General features: G+C 30.8%; 1 protein-coding gene across 2 annotated transcripts in view; it reads right to left on the reverse strand.

The window, feature by feature from the left end:
• Positions 1-4,184: 4,184 nt before the first annotated feature.
• The window catches only part of LOC134712236 (beta-1,3-galactosyltransferase 1-like), a 32,591-nt gene continuing 20,072 nt past the window's right edge, over positions 4,185-16,703 (reverse strand). For both annotated transcript variants that reach the window (XM_063573582.1, XM_063573583.1), the window contains exon 2: positions 4,185-6,077. In XM_063573582.1, coding sequence (XP_063429652.1) covers positions 4,889-6,031 — 1,143 coding nt within the window. In that variant the 5' untranslated portion in view covers positions 6,032-6,077 and the 3' untranslated portion in view covers positions 4,185-4,888. The remainder of the gene's footprint in view (positions 6,078-16,703) is intronic.

The following is a 16,703-nucleotide window of genomic DNA, read 5'->3' on the forward strand; positions in this document are numbered from 1 at the left end:
CCTCTGCGGTCGTATAAAGCTACGCCCTGCGGAGCATCTGGTTCACAATTATCACAATATGCATTCAACACGTTAAGTCAATCTTCCCCACTTTCGAAAAAGATCTCAGTGCCATCCGCGCACAATAACAAACATTTTTAGAATGCTGACAACTCGCCGTCAAAGTCATCACTCCAACACCAAGTACATCTTATCCTTCAAACAAATGTTGTAAATCATTTAAAAATATATACAAAAGAGCAGGGGAAAAAATTCAACCGTTTCATAAAAAAAATCTGATTTCTCGACAGTACATTTAATGCGTGATTTTACATTTGCGTATAGACTTTGACTTACCAGTATACGGGAAACTTTCCTTTTGTATTGTTCTCACATAGTTTTATACGCAAATATTTCTCTGAATTAAAGCAAAGGCTTTTCAAAATCGACAATGCACAGTAAATCTTTTCTTCCTTATAAGTAACACACATGAATTTAATGAGAGTAAATGATCGGTAGTTGAATATCTATGTCTAAAACCTGCCACCAGCTTTATCTTTTTAATATTTTAGTAGAATAGAATAGTCATCAAGATAACCACATAATCTAGTGCTCGATATGAATAAGGGGACAGTAATTTTCTTATGGTAAAGCAATTTAAAACTATAAGCCAATTTGAAATTGCAATTAAAAAATTTAAAGGTGTATTCTTTCTTTTGTCAGAAGAGTTCATTAAGTTAAACTTGTGAAAAGCTTTGTAAATTTTGTACGCATTATGTCTTCATAGCTGTGGTACGCAACTGGCAATTTTGAATTAAAAATAGAAGGAAAGTAAAAAGTCTTATAATCAGAATTTATAATTTGTTGCGTTATTCAAATAGTTAAATAACTTATAAAACTTAAAATGGAAATAGGCAACGATTCAAAGTGACAACAACCCGAACAAACAGCAGAAAAAGGAACACGAAATCTGCCTCCGTGTAATATAGCAAATAATCAAGCTTTCCTCAAGCGAACGCATACAAATTGCTGAATGTCAGTTCAGAGATGTTTTTCACATGCTTAACATTCATAAAAAATGTATCAATCGAAGGTTTTATCGATTTAATGTATGAATAAAAATATAACAAAATACTGAACTCCAAGATAAATTCAAAGAGGTGACGTCATTAAAAACTGACAAAATCAGATGTCAAACTTCTTTATCAAACTCTGCGAATGGATAACATGTCATATTCCTGAAATGGTACATGCATTTTCCACATTTTCCCGCTCGTATTCCAGTTGTTTTTAGTTCCGTAATATTGACAAAATGTATAATGATCATTGTTATAGATCTAGTACAATGGTCTACAGCATAACATAAGATCAGCTGAAAATTATCAGATAAATGTACTTACAATTGTATGGGTTATACTACTAATGTCTTGTTCTGATATTTGATTAAATTTTTTTTATTGAAAACTGTAAATCCTTATTGATGCATTACCCAAAAACATGAATCCAAACCGAAAATCGTGATGCACAGTAAACTACAAAATCCTATCAAAAGATAAAAAAATACATTGTTTGTAGTTTTAAACGATATGGTTGCTTTGTTAAGGTCATCTCATAACAATTGATTGTTGAAATGAAATGCATGCTTACAGTAAAGAAATCATTTATAACCTTAAGCTCAGTTCTTTGTTAAAAAGTAGAATTTGATGATAAAGAACTAATGAAGAGAAAAAAAATCCATACAAAAGTATTTCACCCGAGACAGCTCATAATTGTTCGGATCACTTCGATATAGATCAAGTATTGCATTCTATTTACCAAGTATCTTTATTCTTAACAAAATCTACATGAATTCATAAACAAAAGCTCACAATCTTGTAATGCATTCAATTATTAGTTAAATACGATAGGGAGTGTAAGATTTAAAACATTAAAATGCTGTTTACCTATTTATTATTAATTTTTGAAATTAGATATTCTTGTATACTGGTCAGAATATGAAATACATATGACGTTACACCTTTGACGTTGGCATGTTGTCTGACAGAGATAATCGTATTGTAAAACTGTTATCCATTGTATATCAATCCAAATCAAACTCAGTATTGTTAAGGTGATGCTAAATTTTGTATAATAAGGGCAAAAAGGTTATTGATGAGCCAGGTCTGACTCACGTTATTGAGGGTCACACATAATAATAATGTCATTTATCATACATTTTGTATATCGTGTGGTTCTCCGATAAAGTCGTCGGATTTTTAGTCACTTACAAGATTAACTCTTGTAATGCAAAAGCGTAAGAAAACATTATAACTATAAGAATTTGTGTCTGACTTAAAAAAAAAAAATGAGAAACAAAACGGTAAAATGTCATATATAATGATACATGTTTTTCCCTGTCTGAAATTTGAAAGTAAAAAGTGTCAGAGAGTCTGTCCTGATAGAATAATCATAAATGAATTTACGACAGACTTTTTATATACATCATTGGACAAAAGTGAGTTTCCAGTAAAAAAAAGTCTTATAATTTCAACTAAAATCGATATTTTTCAAAAAGTTATTACGAAGTAACTGTATGAGCGATTTTCATAATATAGATACCAAAAGATGTAGAAATGTCTGGAGTTTTATTGTTTATTTGGTTTTGATATTATTCATGCTCATTTTAATTTTCGGACGAGATGAACACAAAGAAATATATTTCTTGAAAAGTTTGCTATTATTATAACCAAATTTAAATCGTAAAAATTTGCATTTGTGTTTAACTCATCCGATGATGAAAACGAAACTGTAGATTGTACAATGTACATATGTTTAATATGCGGATCAGGTCGCTTGTATCACGGAACTGGCCGTGATTCTCTGTACTTGATGGATAGGCAAAACCCATACAAAAGAAAGAATTTAACTTTCTATTTAACCTATATCATGATAATTCTAACCTGTCCAACTGTATGTTACACTGTATGTTATGATTGGCTTATGCTTGATTTTTTAGATACAAAGAACTCTCGCTTATAATAATGAGTGATATCAGTTTTCATAAAACACACGTTGACACTATAGTTTCACAAGAGCAAGACCGATATTTATTGACAAGGTAGTATAGTTATGATAGCAAGTACTGATAAACCGACTTGTTCACTTAATTGGCAAGTCTTAAGATTGATTCTTCGGAGTACATTTGTATTCTTTGCAGCCCCAAGAAGATACCTTAGTATTGAGTAAAATATATCAGCCTTCATCTTATACTAGAGCCAGATGAGCTTTAAGTGCAATAGGGTTAGATAAAAACAATTTAGTTTGTATAGTTTACGAAGAGGAGGCGCTTCTTTTTCTTATACCTTGGCACTCTTTCGCCTTTTGTCTCGACTGGATGCTGCAAACCTACATCCCATAGTATATTTGTGTTTTGTGTTATTAAGCCTTGTATAGAAAAGAAATGCTTTATGTTCGGTTGAACCCGTGAAAAAGAACATAAATAAATTTATTTTCGTTATAAGGCTTAACGAATACCGTTATGCGTAGTAATTTGCACGGGTGGATTTACCCGTGCATACCTAAGCGGGAATTAAATCATTCGACGGTTTGCATTCAATCAGTCTACACGTTTAATTCAATTGCTGTTAAGATCTGTTTGACTTTTATTTATTTTTTTTGTTTTGAAACAAAAACAATTGTTGTTCTATAGGACTGGTACTGTCTTTCACACGTACATTAAAATTATTCTTATAGAATTGTACATTTTTAAAAAAAATGCTCATGTATACTGTCCAAAGTTACAGTATTTAATAAATTTTCTCTTTTCATTCATTTACATGAAGTTGTGAATTGTTTCTAATTTTTTTAATTATATTTTGTAGATTGTTCAGGTTGTTGATCATACTTCTAGTGAAGATAATGTGATAAGGACGGTCTTTTGGCGTAATACCTGCCATTCTAAATTTTGTTTTTTCACATGTTATTATGTTCCGAATGAAATTATTAAAAGACTGGATGCTGCAAACCTACATCCCATAGTATATTTGTGTTTTGTGTTATTAAGCCTTGTATAGAAAAGAAATGCTTCATGTTCGGTTGAACCCGTGAAAAGGAACATAAATGCGATTTCTATCTTACAAATAAAATGCACATTTCTGTATCAAACAATATATGTCTGTCTAGTTGTTGCATTTTCCAGAATACTTACAAAATATTAAAACAAATGATCATTATCGATTATTGTTTAATCCATTTTTCATAATTCGTGTCATTATAAAAGATAATTTTAATATGTGAACTTATGAATTAAACATGTGACGAAATTCTTCCTGTAAATGAATTCAAACAAGCAAATTGAATTTAGGAAAGGAAACGATTCAAGGCGATGCATTTCCCATATAGTATGAAATTAGAAACACAGTTCTACACTAAAAATTGTTCATTTGGTCCTCCTCAAGTATATTTATATCAAATTTACAATTTCGAAAATGAATGTCGATTATTTCATCCTTTTCTGCCAAGTGAGTTCCATGACACTATAGCTACTCACTTATCACATAGTTAGATTTTCTTAATCATATGCATGATTCAACACCAAGATGCATTTTTACAAAGTGCAATCAAACTCGATAGAAAGAGACCGAAGATAAATGTCTTCCATTTATCCATATAAATTGAGTTCAGATCAGCATACATATAGGTTTAAAAATATAATTTACTTAGTATTTTCATCTAATATGTTTTCCAGAGTTGCACATATTTTTCTTGACACATGACGAAATAACACATTTTTTTTATGAATGTCTTTTTAAAGATTTGATTTTCCAGAAAATACCAACTGCTGGCGAGCATTTAAAGGCAATTCAATTTGGTTCCGAGAATCAGAAAACTACTTTACTGGGTGAAGTAACATTGTATTTTCTAATGACAACTAAAGACACGGCGTTTGCCAGATATGTTTTATCCATTTAATTGGAACTTGATGCATTGTAACTAATGATTCGTTCTTGTAAATACAAGGATGATGTTTATCATTGTTGTATTTGTCTCTTAGTTTTCCTAATGAAGGTATAAATCCCTCAAAATTATGTAGTTTGAATCCTAATTTATTTACACACAAGGACAAGTATATGTCTTCCAGATGAAAAAATGGAATATTTCTTGATATATTTACAACTTTCGAAACAACGTTAAAACTTGTCATGTATCCGGTTCCTGAACAAAAGCCAGGATAATTATTTTGCGGGTACATTTCAATAGATGTATACCATTTCTTTGATCGTTTGTCTCTATTTGGTCTGCGACTCATAAAACATCTTCCACCAACAGAGGTTTGCAAAACATCCTCATTTTCTTTAATCAGACTGACAAGACGAGGAATGTTAACATACATATCATCGTCAGTCTTAAAAATGTACTTTGTGTTGTTACAAAACTTTACCGTCCATTGTAATCCCATAACAGATTTTAGTGTTAGATTGTGATATGCATCTTTAAAGTTTCCCATTATAATGTCTTTTGTGAGGAGATTTTCTTTTTCCAGCTCTTTATTCAAAGGGGATTCCCCTAATAAAAATGCATGTCTTAACTTACCAGTATTATTTTTAGTATAAGTTAACCAAGTTTCTCTAATAACATTTCGCTCCATATATTTTAATGGTGCTGACATAATTAAGATCAAAATGTCAACGGATTCATTCTTTCTTTTACATATATCCTCGTTGTTGATTAAGAAGTGAAAAGTATTAAAAAAACAACCATCACACGTCAATGGCCTAACGGTTGCATTTTCTATCCTACTTCTATTACTTGTTGCAGTTCCTTCGAGGATAGTACGTGACGATTTGGATTGTTTTACTAATTCCATACTTCTGACTGGAAAACTCGATAAATATTGTTTATTTAAAATGACAGTCATATGCGAAGCCCGACCAGCTAATTCCATGAATTGTGCATGGTTCCTGGAAATGAACTGGTACTGCAGTATTGGAAAGAAAATACTATATGCAATAACACATACAAATAGGAAAAGAGCAACTTTGCTGCTTTTTATTTTTGTTACTATGATATTCATCCTGTCTTAATGATCTTTACAGCTACCATCTGTTTCAACAGCAATCCTAAAAAAAACGTATGTAGTAGTTAGTCTGCATCAACTACTCATACGATCACAATATGCAACGTACGTATCGATATATATTTTAGGTCATAAAGTTAATTTCAAAATCGTTTGACTTATTTCATACGTCAAGATATAAAACAAATTGTAAACATGGTATCAACAGTCGCCAAATTGTATGTATTCATTGAGACCATCTTTAACACGTAGAGAGGTTAAAGGATCAATTAAGCTAATTTATTGGCATTTTTAGAAGCTATCAAAAGTACCAGGATTATAATTTAGTACGCCAGACGCGCGTTTCGTTTACCTAAGACTCATCAGTGACGCCCATGTCAACATATTAAGAAAAGCCAAACAGGTACACTTCTATTAAACGTAAAAAATGTTTTTCAATGCAAAATCTTAATTTTGAATTGGTATTTCTTGTTAAGATATAAGTAGATAGATGTAGGAAGATGTGGTGTGAGTGCCAATGAAACAACTCTCCATCCAAGCAACAATTTGAAAAAAAAGGAAACCATTACATAAGACTCATCAGTGACGCTCATATCAAAATATTTATAAAGCCAAACAAGTCCAAAGTTAAAGAGCATTGAGGGTCCAACATTTTCAAAAAGTTGTGCCAAATACGGCTAAGATAATCTTTGCATGGGATAAGAAAATCCTTAGTTTTTCGAAAAATTCAAAGTTTTGTAAACAGAAAATTTGTAAAAATGACCACATTATTGATAGTCATGTCAACACTGAAATGTTGACTACTGGGCTGATGATACCCTCGGGGACGAAACGTCTTCCAGCAGTTGCATCTACCCAGTGGTGTAAATAGTTAGCAAAGGTACCAGGATTCTAATTTAGTACGCCAGATACGCCATCCATTACTACTAAATACAAATTGTACATTTTATCTTCCTATTTTATTTCTCTGTCAAATATTTAGTGAGGCAGTTGCCTCTTTGTCTCCAGGGCAGCTAGTCGTCTGTTTGTATACACTCTTCAATATACCAATTATTGATTTCATAGCTTGTTCACACATATATTTTTCGGGTCTTCGAAAAAGAACTCCACCCACTTTACAATTCGACTCAGGTATTAATAATCAGTTAGAATTTCTATTCTGTATAACAAAATAATATTTTTGGTTTGTCTCCCTTGGAGAATATAAGAATTTGTGTCTTATTAGCATTTATCTTTAGTTGTCATTTTTCACAATTATCACAATATGCATTCAACACGTTAAGTCAATCTTCCCCACTCTCGAAAAAGATCCCAGTGCCATCCGCGCACAATAACAAACATTTTTAGAATGCTGACAACTCGCCGTCAAAGTCATCACTCATAAATCCAACACCAAGTACATCTTATCCTTCAAACAAATGTTGTAAATCGTTTAAAAATATATACAAAAGAGCAGGGAAAAAAATTCAACTGTTTCATAAAAAAAATCTGATTTATCGACAGTACATTTAATGCGTGATTTTACATTTTCGTATAGACTTTGACTTACCAGTATACGGAAACTTGCCTTTTGTATTATTCTCAATTAGTTTAAATACACAAACAATTCTCTGAATTAAAGCAAAGGCTTTTCAAAATCGACAAATGCACAGTAAATGTTTTCTTCCTTATAAGTAACACACATGAATTCAATGAAAAAAGTGATCAGCAGTTGAATATCTATGTCTGAAACCTGACACAATCTTGATCTTTTTAATAGAATAGAATATTCATCAAGATAACCACATAATCTAGTGTTCGATATGAATTAGGGGACAGTAGTTTTCTTATTTCAAAACAAATTTAAACTATAAGCCAATTTGAAATTGCAATTAAAATTTTTAAAGGTGTATTCTTTTTTTTGTCAGAAGAGTTCATTAACTTGTGAAAAGCTTTGTAAATTTTGAAAGCATTATGTCTTCATAGCTGTTGTACGCAACTGGCAATTTTGAATTAAAAATAGAAGAAAATTAAAAAGTCTTAAAATATGAAATTATAATCAGAATATATAGTTTGCTGCGTTATTCAAATAGTGTAACATATAATCAAACTTAAAATGCAAACAGGCAATTTGTCAACGTGACTAGAACCCGAACAAACAGCAGAAAACATCAAAGGCCAACAATGGGTCTTCAACACAGCGAGAAATGTACGCACTCGGAGGCGGGATTCAGTTGGCCATTCAACAAAATGTGTACTAGTAGAAGGAAAATGTGAGTCCGTTTAAATTGTGAAAATGATAAAGATATGTGATTTATAAAAACGATTTTATTAAAGACTAACTTCGGTATGAGCTATATTGTGCCCGGATTATAAAGAAGTTCAACATTCAGGAAATAGAAATATTTTGAATTGGCAAAATGACAATTGAGGAAATTAAATAGAATTGTTTTTGTGTAATTTTTTTGACGCGTTGATTTTTAGTTTTTGATGAAGTCAAATATAGAGATTTTTGCGAAATCGCACCGATTTCAATCAAATTAGAACCTATAAAACAGATAGAGCACGCACGCGTTGACAAACTTAATATTGAAGTCACATATGTGAAATCTTATAAATGTCAGAACAAATACTATGTTAAAATACCTGCGCTATATGTTCTCTATCTAAAAATCGATTAATAATTTACTTATATCAATTTTTAATACATTTTCGTGAAAATTTACAATAAATGCCATTTGTGACGTCATGAATAGACGATAAATAAGTAAAAAGTAAAATCACAAAAATACTGAACTCCTTGGAAAATGTAAAACATAAAGTCCCTAATCAAATGGAAAAATCAAATGATAAAACACATGAAACGAATGGACAACTGTCATATTCCTGACTAGGTATAGGCATTTTCAAATTTAGAAAATGGTGGATTGAACCTGGCTTTATGGATAGCTTAACCCCTCACTTGTATGACAGTCGCATATGATTCCGTTATATTTACAACGATGCGTGAACAAAACAGACATAATCGTTAAAATAGTCAAAATGTGGTGTCATTATTCATCACTGTGTGTCAATCTCAAAAACAAACAAACATTTGTAAAAAAGCATCTATCAAAATAAAAAAAATCACATTCATTGTTTCGCGTGTTTGGCGTCAGAAATGTAAACGTCACATATGATTATTTTTCGTTCAATGTATATTCAAAACAATTATAATTTCACATGGGGAATGCTGATATGCAGGGTTAAAAAAATCAATAGTTATGTTATAATAAATTTCAGAAACAGACCGAGATCCAAATTTATCCAGTACAAAGAATCTATACTCCAAGACCATCATGTATTATTTGTTAAGTTGATACGGAATATTTATCAACAAGGTCTTGGTTCCGAAAAAGGACAGGACGTTCTTTGACATACCCCTGGTTCAATAAAAAGACATCATCTATTGTTATTCGTTGTGATATTGGTCCATCAATTTTAGATAGAAATATAGGCCATTTTAAGGACTTTTCTATCCTACCCTCTTTTTTAAAACTTCTAAAAATGTCATTCAATATGACACGCCCTAACCACTTTTGCGAATCAATCCTTATCATATTTTATCAAACTTACGCTTCTGTTTTCAATAAATGATTCTCAAAATTCTCATTTAAACTAAGATAATCTCAGCTGTATAAAAAAAGAAATCGTTGTGATATTGGTCAATCAATTTTAGATAGAAATAAAGGCCAATTTAAGGTCTTTTCTATCCTACCCTCTTTTTTTAAAACTTCTAAAATGTCATTCAATATGACACGCCGTAACCACTTTTGAGAATCAATCCTTATCATATTTTATCAAACGCTTCTGTTTTTAATAAATGATTCTCAAAATTCTCATTGGAACAAAGATAATCTCAGCTATATAGAAAAAGAAATTCTGAATTTTCTTAAAAGAATGTACATAAAAATCATTAAGTAGAGATGATCTTGGTTTTCTAACAAAACAAAACATGAAAAAAGTTTAATTTGAATATCCTATTTGTCGTCTAGAATTTCTGATAAAAAATGAAGATGATCCGAGATAATGTTATTGTTTTAGCTTGGAGTATTCTTATAAGTTCTTTTGATTTTAATGCACTAACACGTGTTATATTAATGACGCTTGAGACTTTCGATGAAATGGTTTTTATTAAAACATTACTTTAGATTAGTTTTATTTTATTTTACTGGAAATATTTTCAAAAAACTTGCGGCCGTTCGTTTGCGCCCAGGTCAGCAGCAGTTTAAGTGAGACAACATAAATTTGTTTCGATGAGGAGTAAGATTACAAACAATTGTATGCAATGAACGATTCGAAGATTGTGTTTGATACGGTATACGTTCTACTCTTATGGAACTCTATGCACACGCACAGATAAGCTAATAAGATGAGCACCTTTTCGCAATAAAAAAACACAATCTCGATCGCTTACTCTGGGAGCCGTTAAGAAGTACAGACTCTCTTCTCCATGTTTTACATCTGTTAAGTATCATCAAAAATGTCAATGACAAATCGTACAAATCATTTGACGACATCATTGGAACCAAACTTCAAGGAAATGATAAAATCCTCTATATGAATCATGGTTGTCCATTTAAGCTACAACACACCGGGACAGATCAGTTTTTATTGTGATTCAGATAAAACACAATGTCGACTGCTGGGCCCCTATTTTTGACAATTTTACCTTCTATGTTTGTTTTTTTTGTTCACGCATCGTTATTATTATAATGGAATTTGATGCGAATGTCATACAAGTGAGAGGTTTAGTTAGCTATAAACCCAGGTTCAATCCACTAGTTTCTGCATACGAGAATGCCCAGAATTCCTGTACCAAGTCAGGAATATGCCAGTTGTTATGCATTCGTTAGATGTGCTTAAACTTTAGTATTTTCCTTTTGACCAGAGACTTTCCGTTTTGAATTTTCCTCGGAATTCAGTATGTTTGTCATTTTTCTTTTCTATACCAAGTAAGGAATATGATAGTTGTTATTCATTCGATAAATGTGTTTGAGCTTCTGATTATTCCATTCGATTATTGATTTTCCGTTTCGAATTTTCATTGGAGTTCTGTATTCTTTAAATTTACTTTACACTGGTGTTTATGACTGTTATTACTTCTTTTCCGACTCCTTATCGTGTAAGAAATTAAAAGGTAGAACTTAAGAATGCGAGCCACATTCTGAACTCTATTCCTTTAGATGTAATAGAAGAGTCTGATTATACTGGGCACTATCAAATAAATTCATTTGCATTTTGATTTGTTTAAAAAAAAAAAGTAAAATAACAAGTAAAAATTCAAAACAGAAAGTCCCTTAGCAAATGACAAAATTAAAAGCTCAAACGCATCAAACAACTACAAAACAACTGTGATATACCTCACTTCAGACATTTTCTGATGTAGGAAATGGCGAATGAATTAAATCCGGTTTAACAACAAGCTAAATCTCTCACTTGTATAACAGTTCTGTAAAATAACATTAAATTGACAATAATTTGTGCGAAAAAGTAACAGACAAAATAAGGGGGATGTCATAAACTTGGGTAGAACCCTCAACATTGTGTAATCATACAATAAACAGTTTTTTTTGTGTGTAATTCTTATCAAAGTGAGTTCAGTACAAAAGAGTGCATATCGCACCTTTTTTTTTTATCTCTCTTTACTAGCTGCATATATATACGGAAAATATGCGTGTTCCAAAGAAGTATGTAGCAAATGGTAGAGCAAAGTAAAAGTGTACGTTGGATGTTTATACTTTGTGCAATTCTGTTTTTTTTTATTTGTTCATTAATACTTTTTTCCTCTATGTTTGTAACAAGTAAAGTCCTCTTCGAGAATTTGTAACAATTTTTTAAAGTAATTTTTGCTAGTACATTCTCTACTGAAGGTTTCAAATAACCGCTTTAACAAAAATAGATTCATCAGTATAGCTTGAAAATAGCACGATGGCTTTAAAAAGTCATATTACCTAATCTTGATACTCGGTAAATGAATAATCAAGTGCCGGTGTTAGATAAGAAAATTTGTTCATGAATCTTTCTGTGAAGAAAAGCTCTCGTGAGTTCTTTCAATTTTGTGTTTGAGTGAAACTTTTTTGTCAAACAGTGTCAAAAATAAAGAGATCAATATTCTAGGGTATAATTTACATAGAAAAGACAGAATTGACAAATCTGGGGGTGGGCTTTTACTTTATACTTCAAAACTAATAAATACGCTTAGAAGGGACGATTTGGAAATGCAAGAAATTGAGTCAATGTGGATAGAAATTATTAATATTCATCAAAAGCCTATTTTACTAGGTTATGTATATAGACCACCTAACAGTTATGCTAACTGGGTTACTATGTTTGAAACTATGATGTTAAAAGTTGACACTGAAGAAAAGGAAACTATTGTTATGGGAGATTTTAATATTGATATAATGTCAAGTAAAAACCATACTAAGTGGTCACACATCAAAACTATTTTCAACATGAGTCAAATGGTTACGAACACGATATTCGTAAACCATCCAGTGAACTATTTAAGGAATCTGGAATTATTCCTGTTACTAAGAGAATATCTTACCACAAATCATTATTAATGTTTAAATCAAAACACCAACTGGCACCAAAATATTTATCAAGTCTTATTGTGCCTACAAGTAGTAAACAATCATACAATACTCGACTTTCATCATCGGATAATTTTATTGTCCCTAAATCAAATACAGAATTATACAAATCAAGTTTTTCTTTTAGTGGTCCAAAAGTGTGGAATTCATTGTCCAGTGAAATTAAAAAATCAAAAAGTATATCTGCATTTAAAAACTCCTACAAGTCATTTTATTTTGAAAAGTGTTAAATTTTTAAGTTAAGCCACAATGTATACCATAGGTGTTTTTGTTGTTGTTGTTGTTGTTGTTATATTACTTTCTATATATCTATTCTTAACATGTGTGTAATAGTAGATTAATTATGTTTTATTCATATTGTTAACATTGTATGTATATTATAGAGAGCCTTATTGAAAATTGGTTTAATCCAAATAAGTTACTCTCTTTAAATAAAGCTATTATTATTATTATTATTATTATTATTATTAATGCTTATCGTTTATGTGTGGTTTTATTCGATGTCACTTTTCAATTTTAATTGAATGTTTTATCTAATTTGAATGGCAATAAAGGGTAATGTATTAGGCAAATTGCACAACTCAGTCAAAGATGTCACACGTTTCCAAATTGATTTTCCTCTGAGTTCAGTATTTTCTTGATTTTACTTTTTCCTAGAGGAACACGAAATATGCCTCCGTGTAATATAGCAAATATCAAGCTTTGCTCAAGCGAACGCATACAAAAAGCTTTGTGAGCTGAATGTCAGTTCAGAGATGTTTTTCACATGCTTAACATTCATTAAAAATGTATCAATCGAAGGTTTTATCGATTTAATGTATGAATAAAAATATAATAAAATACTGAACTCCAAGATAAATTCAAAGAGGTGACGTCATTACAAACTGACAAAATAAAATGTTAAACTCTTTCAACAAACTCTACGAATAGAAAACATGTCATATTCCTGAAATGGTACATGCGTTTTCCACATTTTCCCGCTCGTATTGCAGTTGTTTTTAGTTCCGTAATATTGACAAAATGTATAATAATCATTGTTCTAGATTTAGTACAGTGGTCTGGCAGCATAACATAAGATCAGTTGAAAATGGATTGACTTATCAGATAAATGTACTTACAATTGTATGGGTTATACTACTAATGTCTTGTTCTGATATTTCATAAAAAAATATTGAAATATGTAAAACATTATTGATGCATTACACAAATACATGAATCCAAACCGAAAATCGTGATAATTCATTTGAATTTTTCTGATTTCGTCATGTGCACTGTAAACTACAAAATCCTAACAAAAGATAAAGAAATACATTGTTTTAAACGATATGGTTGCTTTGTTGAGGACATCTCATAACAATTGATTGTTGAAATGAAATGCATGCTTACAGTTAGGAAAAACATTAACAACCTTAATTATTGTCAACCATTTAAATCTAAACAGAAATATTTAAACCTACGGTAAATCTGTTAGCTGTATACTCAGTTCTTTTGTTAAAAAGTAGAATTTGATGATAAAGAACTAATGAAGAAAAAAATCCATACAATAGTATTTCACCCAAGACATATCATAATTGCTCGGATCACTTCGATATAGATCAAGTATTGTATGCTATTTACCAAATATCTTTATTCTTAATCAAATCTATATGAATTCATAAACAAAAGCTAACAATCTTGTAATGCATATGATTCAATTGTAAGTTAAATACGATAGGGAGTGCAAGATTTGAAACATTAAAATGCTATTTACCTCTTAATTATCAATTGTTGTAAATAAATATTCTTGTATACTTGTCAGAATATGAAATGCATATGACGTTATACCTTTGACGTTGGCATGTTGTCTGACAGAGATAATCGTATTGTAAAACTGTTATCTATCATACATCTTGTATATGGAACTCCTATAAAGTCGTCGGATTTTGAGTCACTTACAAGATTGACTCTTGTAATGCAAAAGCGTACGAAACCTATTAAGATTTGTGTCTGACTTAAAGATTTTGAAATCGGGAACAAAACGGTAAAATGTCATACATAATGATGCATGATTTTCCTGTCTGAAATTTGAAAGTAAAAAGTGTCAGAGAGTCTGTCCTGATAGAATCATCATAAATGAATGTACGACAGACTTTTTATATATATTCATAATGTTGACAGTTTTATATTATTATGTAAATGTAGTATTTGAATGCAAATATAGGTGAAGCTACACATTTTATATACATACATTTGTTCCATTTGATTAAGGACTATCCCAGTCGGAAACCAGGTTGAAATAAAACAAAAGAATCGAAGCTCTTTATTAGAGAAGGCGATAAATGTTTACTGTGTTGTTTACTATAGTGACAATTTTTTTAAAAGTTAATAGAAGCAAACAAAACTGCAATTTTCTTCTCAATTACGAGGTGTTTTATTTCAAAAACACCATTTGCATAAGTTTTCAATTTATCTAGTACATAGTTAAGCAGAACAATTAGATATCAAGTCGACGACATGGGTATCTTTCAAGTTGGATGACGAAAATGCATAACCTCCGATTGTTTTGAAAAAATTACCACGGACGGAAAACATATCAATCTATTAGTTCAGTAATTTTCGTGTCTGCCCTTCCATTATGTGACTGAAGAAAAAAATCCAAAAAATAGGTAACAATTGTATCGAAAAGAGAAAATCGAGTGCACCTTTTTATGTTAGGGCGTGTTTGAATACGACAGTTGTTACCCATTCGTTTGATGTGTTTGGACTTTTGATTTTGCCTTTTGATTTTTGATTTTCCTTTTTGAATTTTCCTCGGAGTTCGGTATTTTTGTGTTTTTACTTTTTTTGAGTTGAGCATTTTGTCTTGATATGGCTCAAAGTAAGAATAGTTCATACATCGTCTCGCTTCAGATTCTATCATTTTTATATATCAAAGCTACAGGTTGACTTTATAACACAAAAAAATTACAGTACTAAAAGATGAAATATATGGATCAAGTGAAATACCTATCTAATGAGTCACAAAAACAGGGAAGGTGTGTTCGAATAGCTATTTTTTTTACTGAAAGTACTTGACGACAGTCTTACAAGTTGGATGATGACAATGCATATCTTCGAAAAATTCTATTTTTTTTTGTGTGTGATAACTAGTGTTTATAGTCTTCAACCACTAAAAAAATCTAGTCTGCCCTTCCACGAAATATTTGATTAGAATTTTTTTAAATGTTTATGATTTTTCGAAAATTCCACCTGACAACCGATCAGACAATAGTTTTAAGTTGAATCAATGCAGACAAGATCATTAACTGATGCTCATTAGCTAGTTGATACATTTGTCTTTTAAAATATAACTGACATATAAGGATCGTATTGGTGCAATGTGGGTAAATTTATCGGTTTCCAAGAGCAAAATTGGTAGCGCGTCATCGCTACAATGGCTTCCATTTCTACGATTGTCAAAATGAACTGGCGTAATGGGGAGATAATTTTGACGAAGTAGGATCCTGACTGATCCGTTTTGAATTTTCCTCGGAATTCTGTGTTTTTTTAGTAGTTGGCCTTTTTGCTATAGTCTATACCATGTAGTTTTTCATCTGTTTTAACATTGTTAAAGATGAGTTTACCCTTTAAACTGTTTTTTTCGACGTATGTTTTACTTTTACACCACTATCTTTGTTACGATAAGGGTTTGGGACAAGCAAAATCTTCATAATTTATATGACATTGTTAAAAAAAAAATACATTTGTACACAAAAATTGCTCTGCTCTATAGATTTTAGAGTTTAAAGCATATGATAATAAAATGTAATTGACCGTGTCAATTGCATTTACGAGAATATAACTACGTATAAACGGCTATGCTCCGCCTGCTATGTGGTGTAGAGACATTTAGCATACATTTGAGTTAAAAGCCGATTTACAAAAAAAAGTTATTATTATTAACTTTCCTCAGTACAACAAGTTTAAATTACTTTTTATTTTAAATAGAGCGAAAAACTGCTTAAAATTTAATTCATATTGAACTTTTATTCAAATACGCTGTTAGATATAAATTACATAATAGTTATTATTGC

Source organism: Mytilus trossulus, chromosome 3, assembly GCF_036588685.1.
Source record: "Mytilus trossulus isolate FHL-02 chromosome 3, PNRI_Mtr1.1.1.hap1, whole genome shotgun sequence".
NCBI classification, from domain to species: Eukaryota; Metazoa; Mollusca; class Bivalvia; order Mytilida; family Mytilidae; genus Mytilus; species Mytilus trossulus.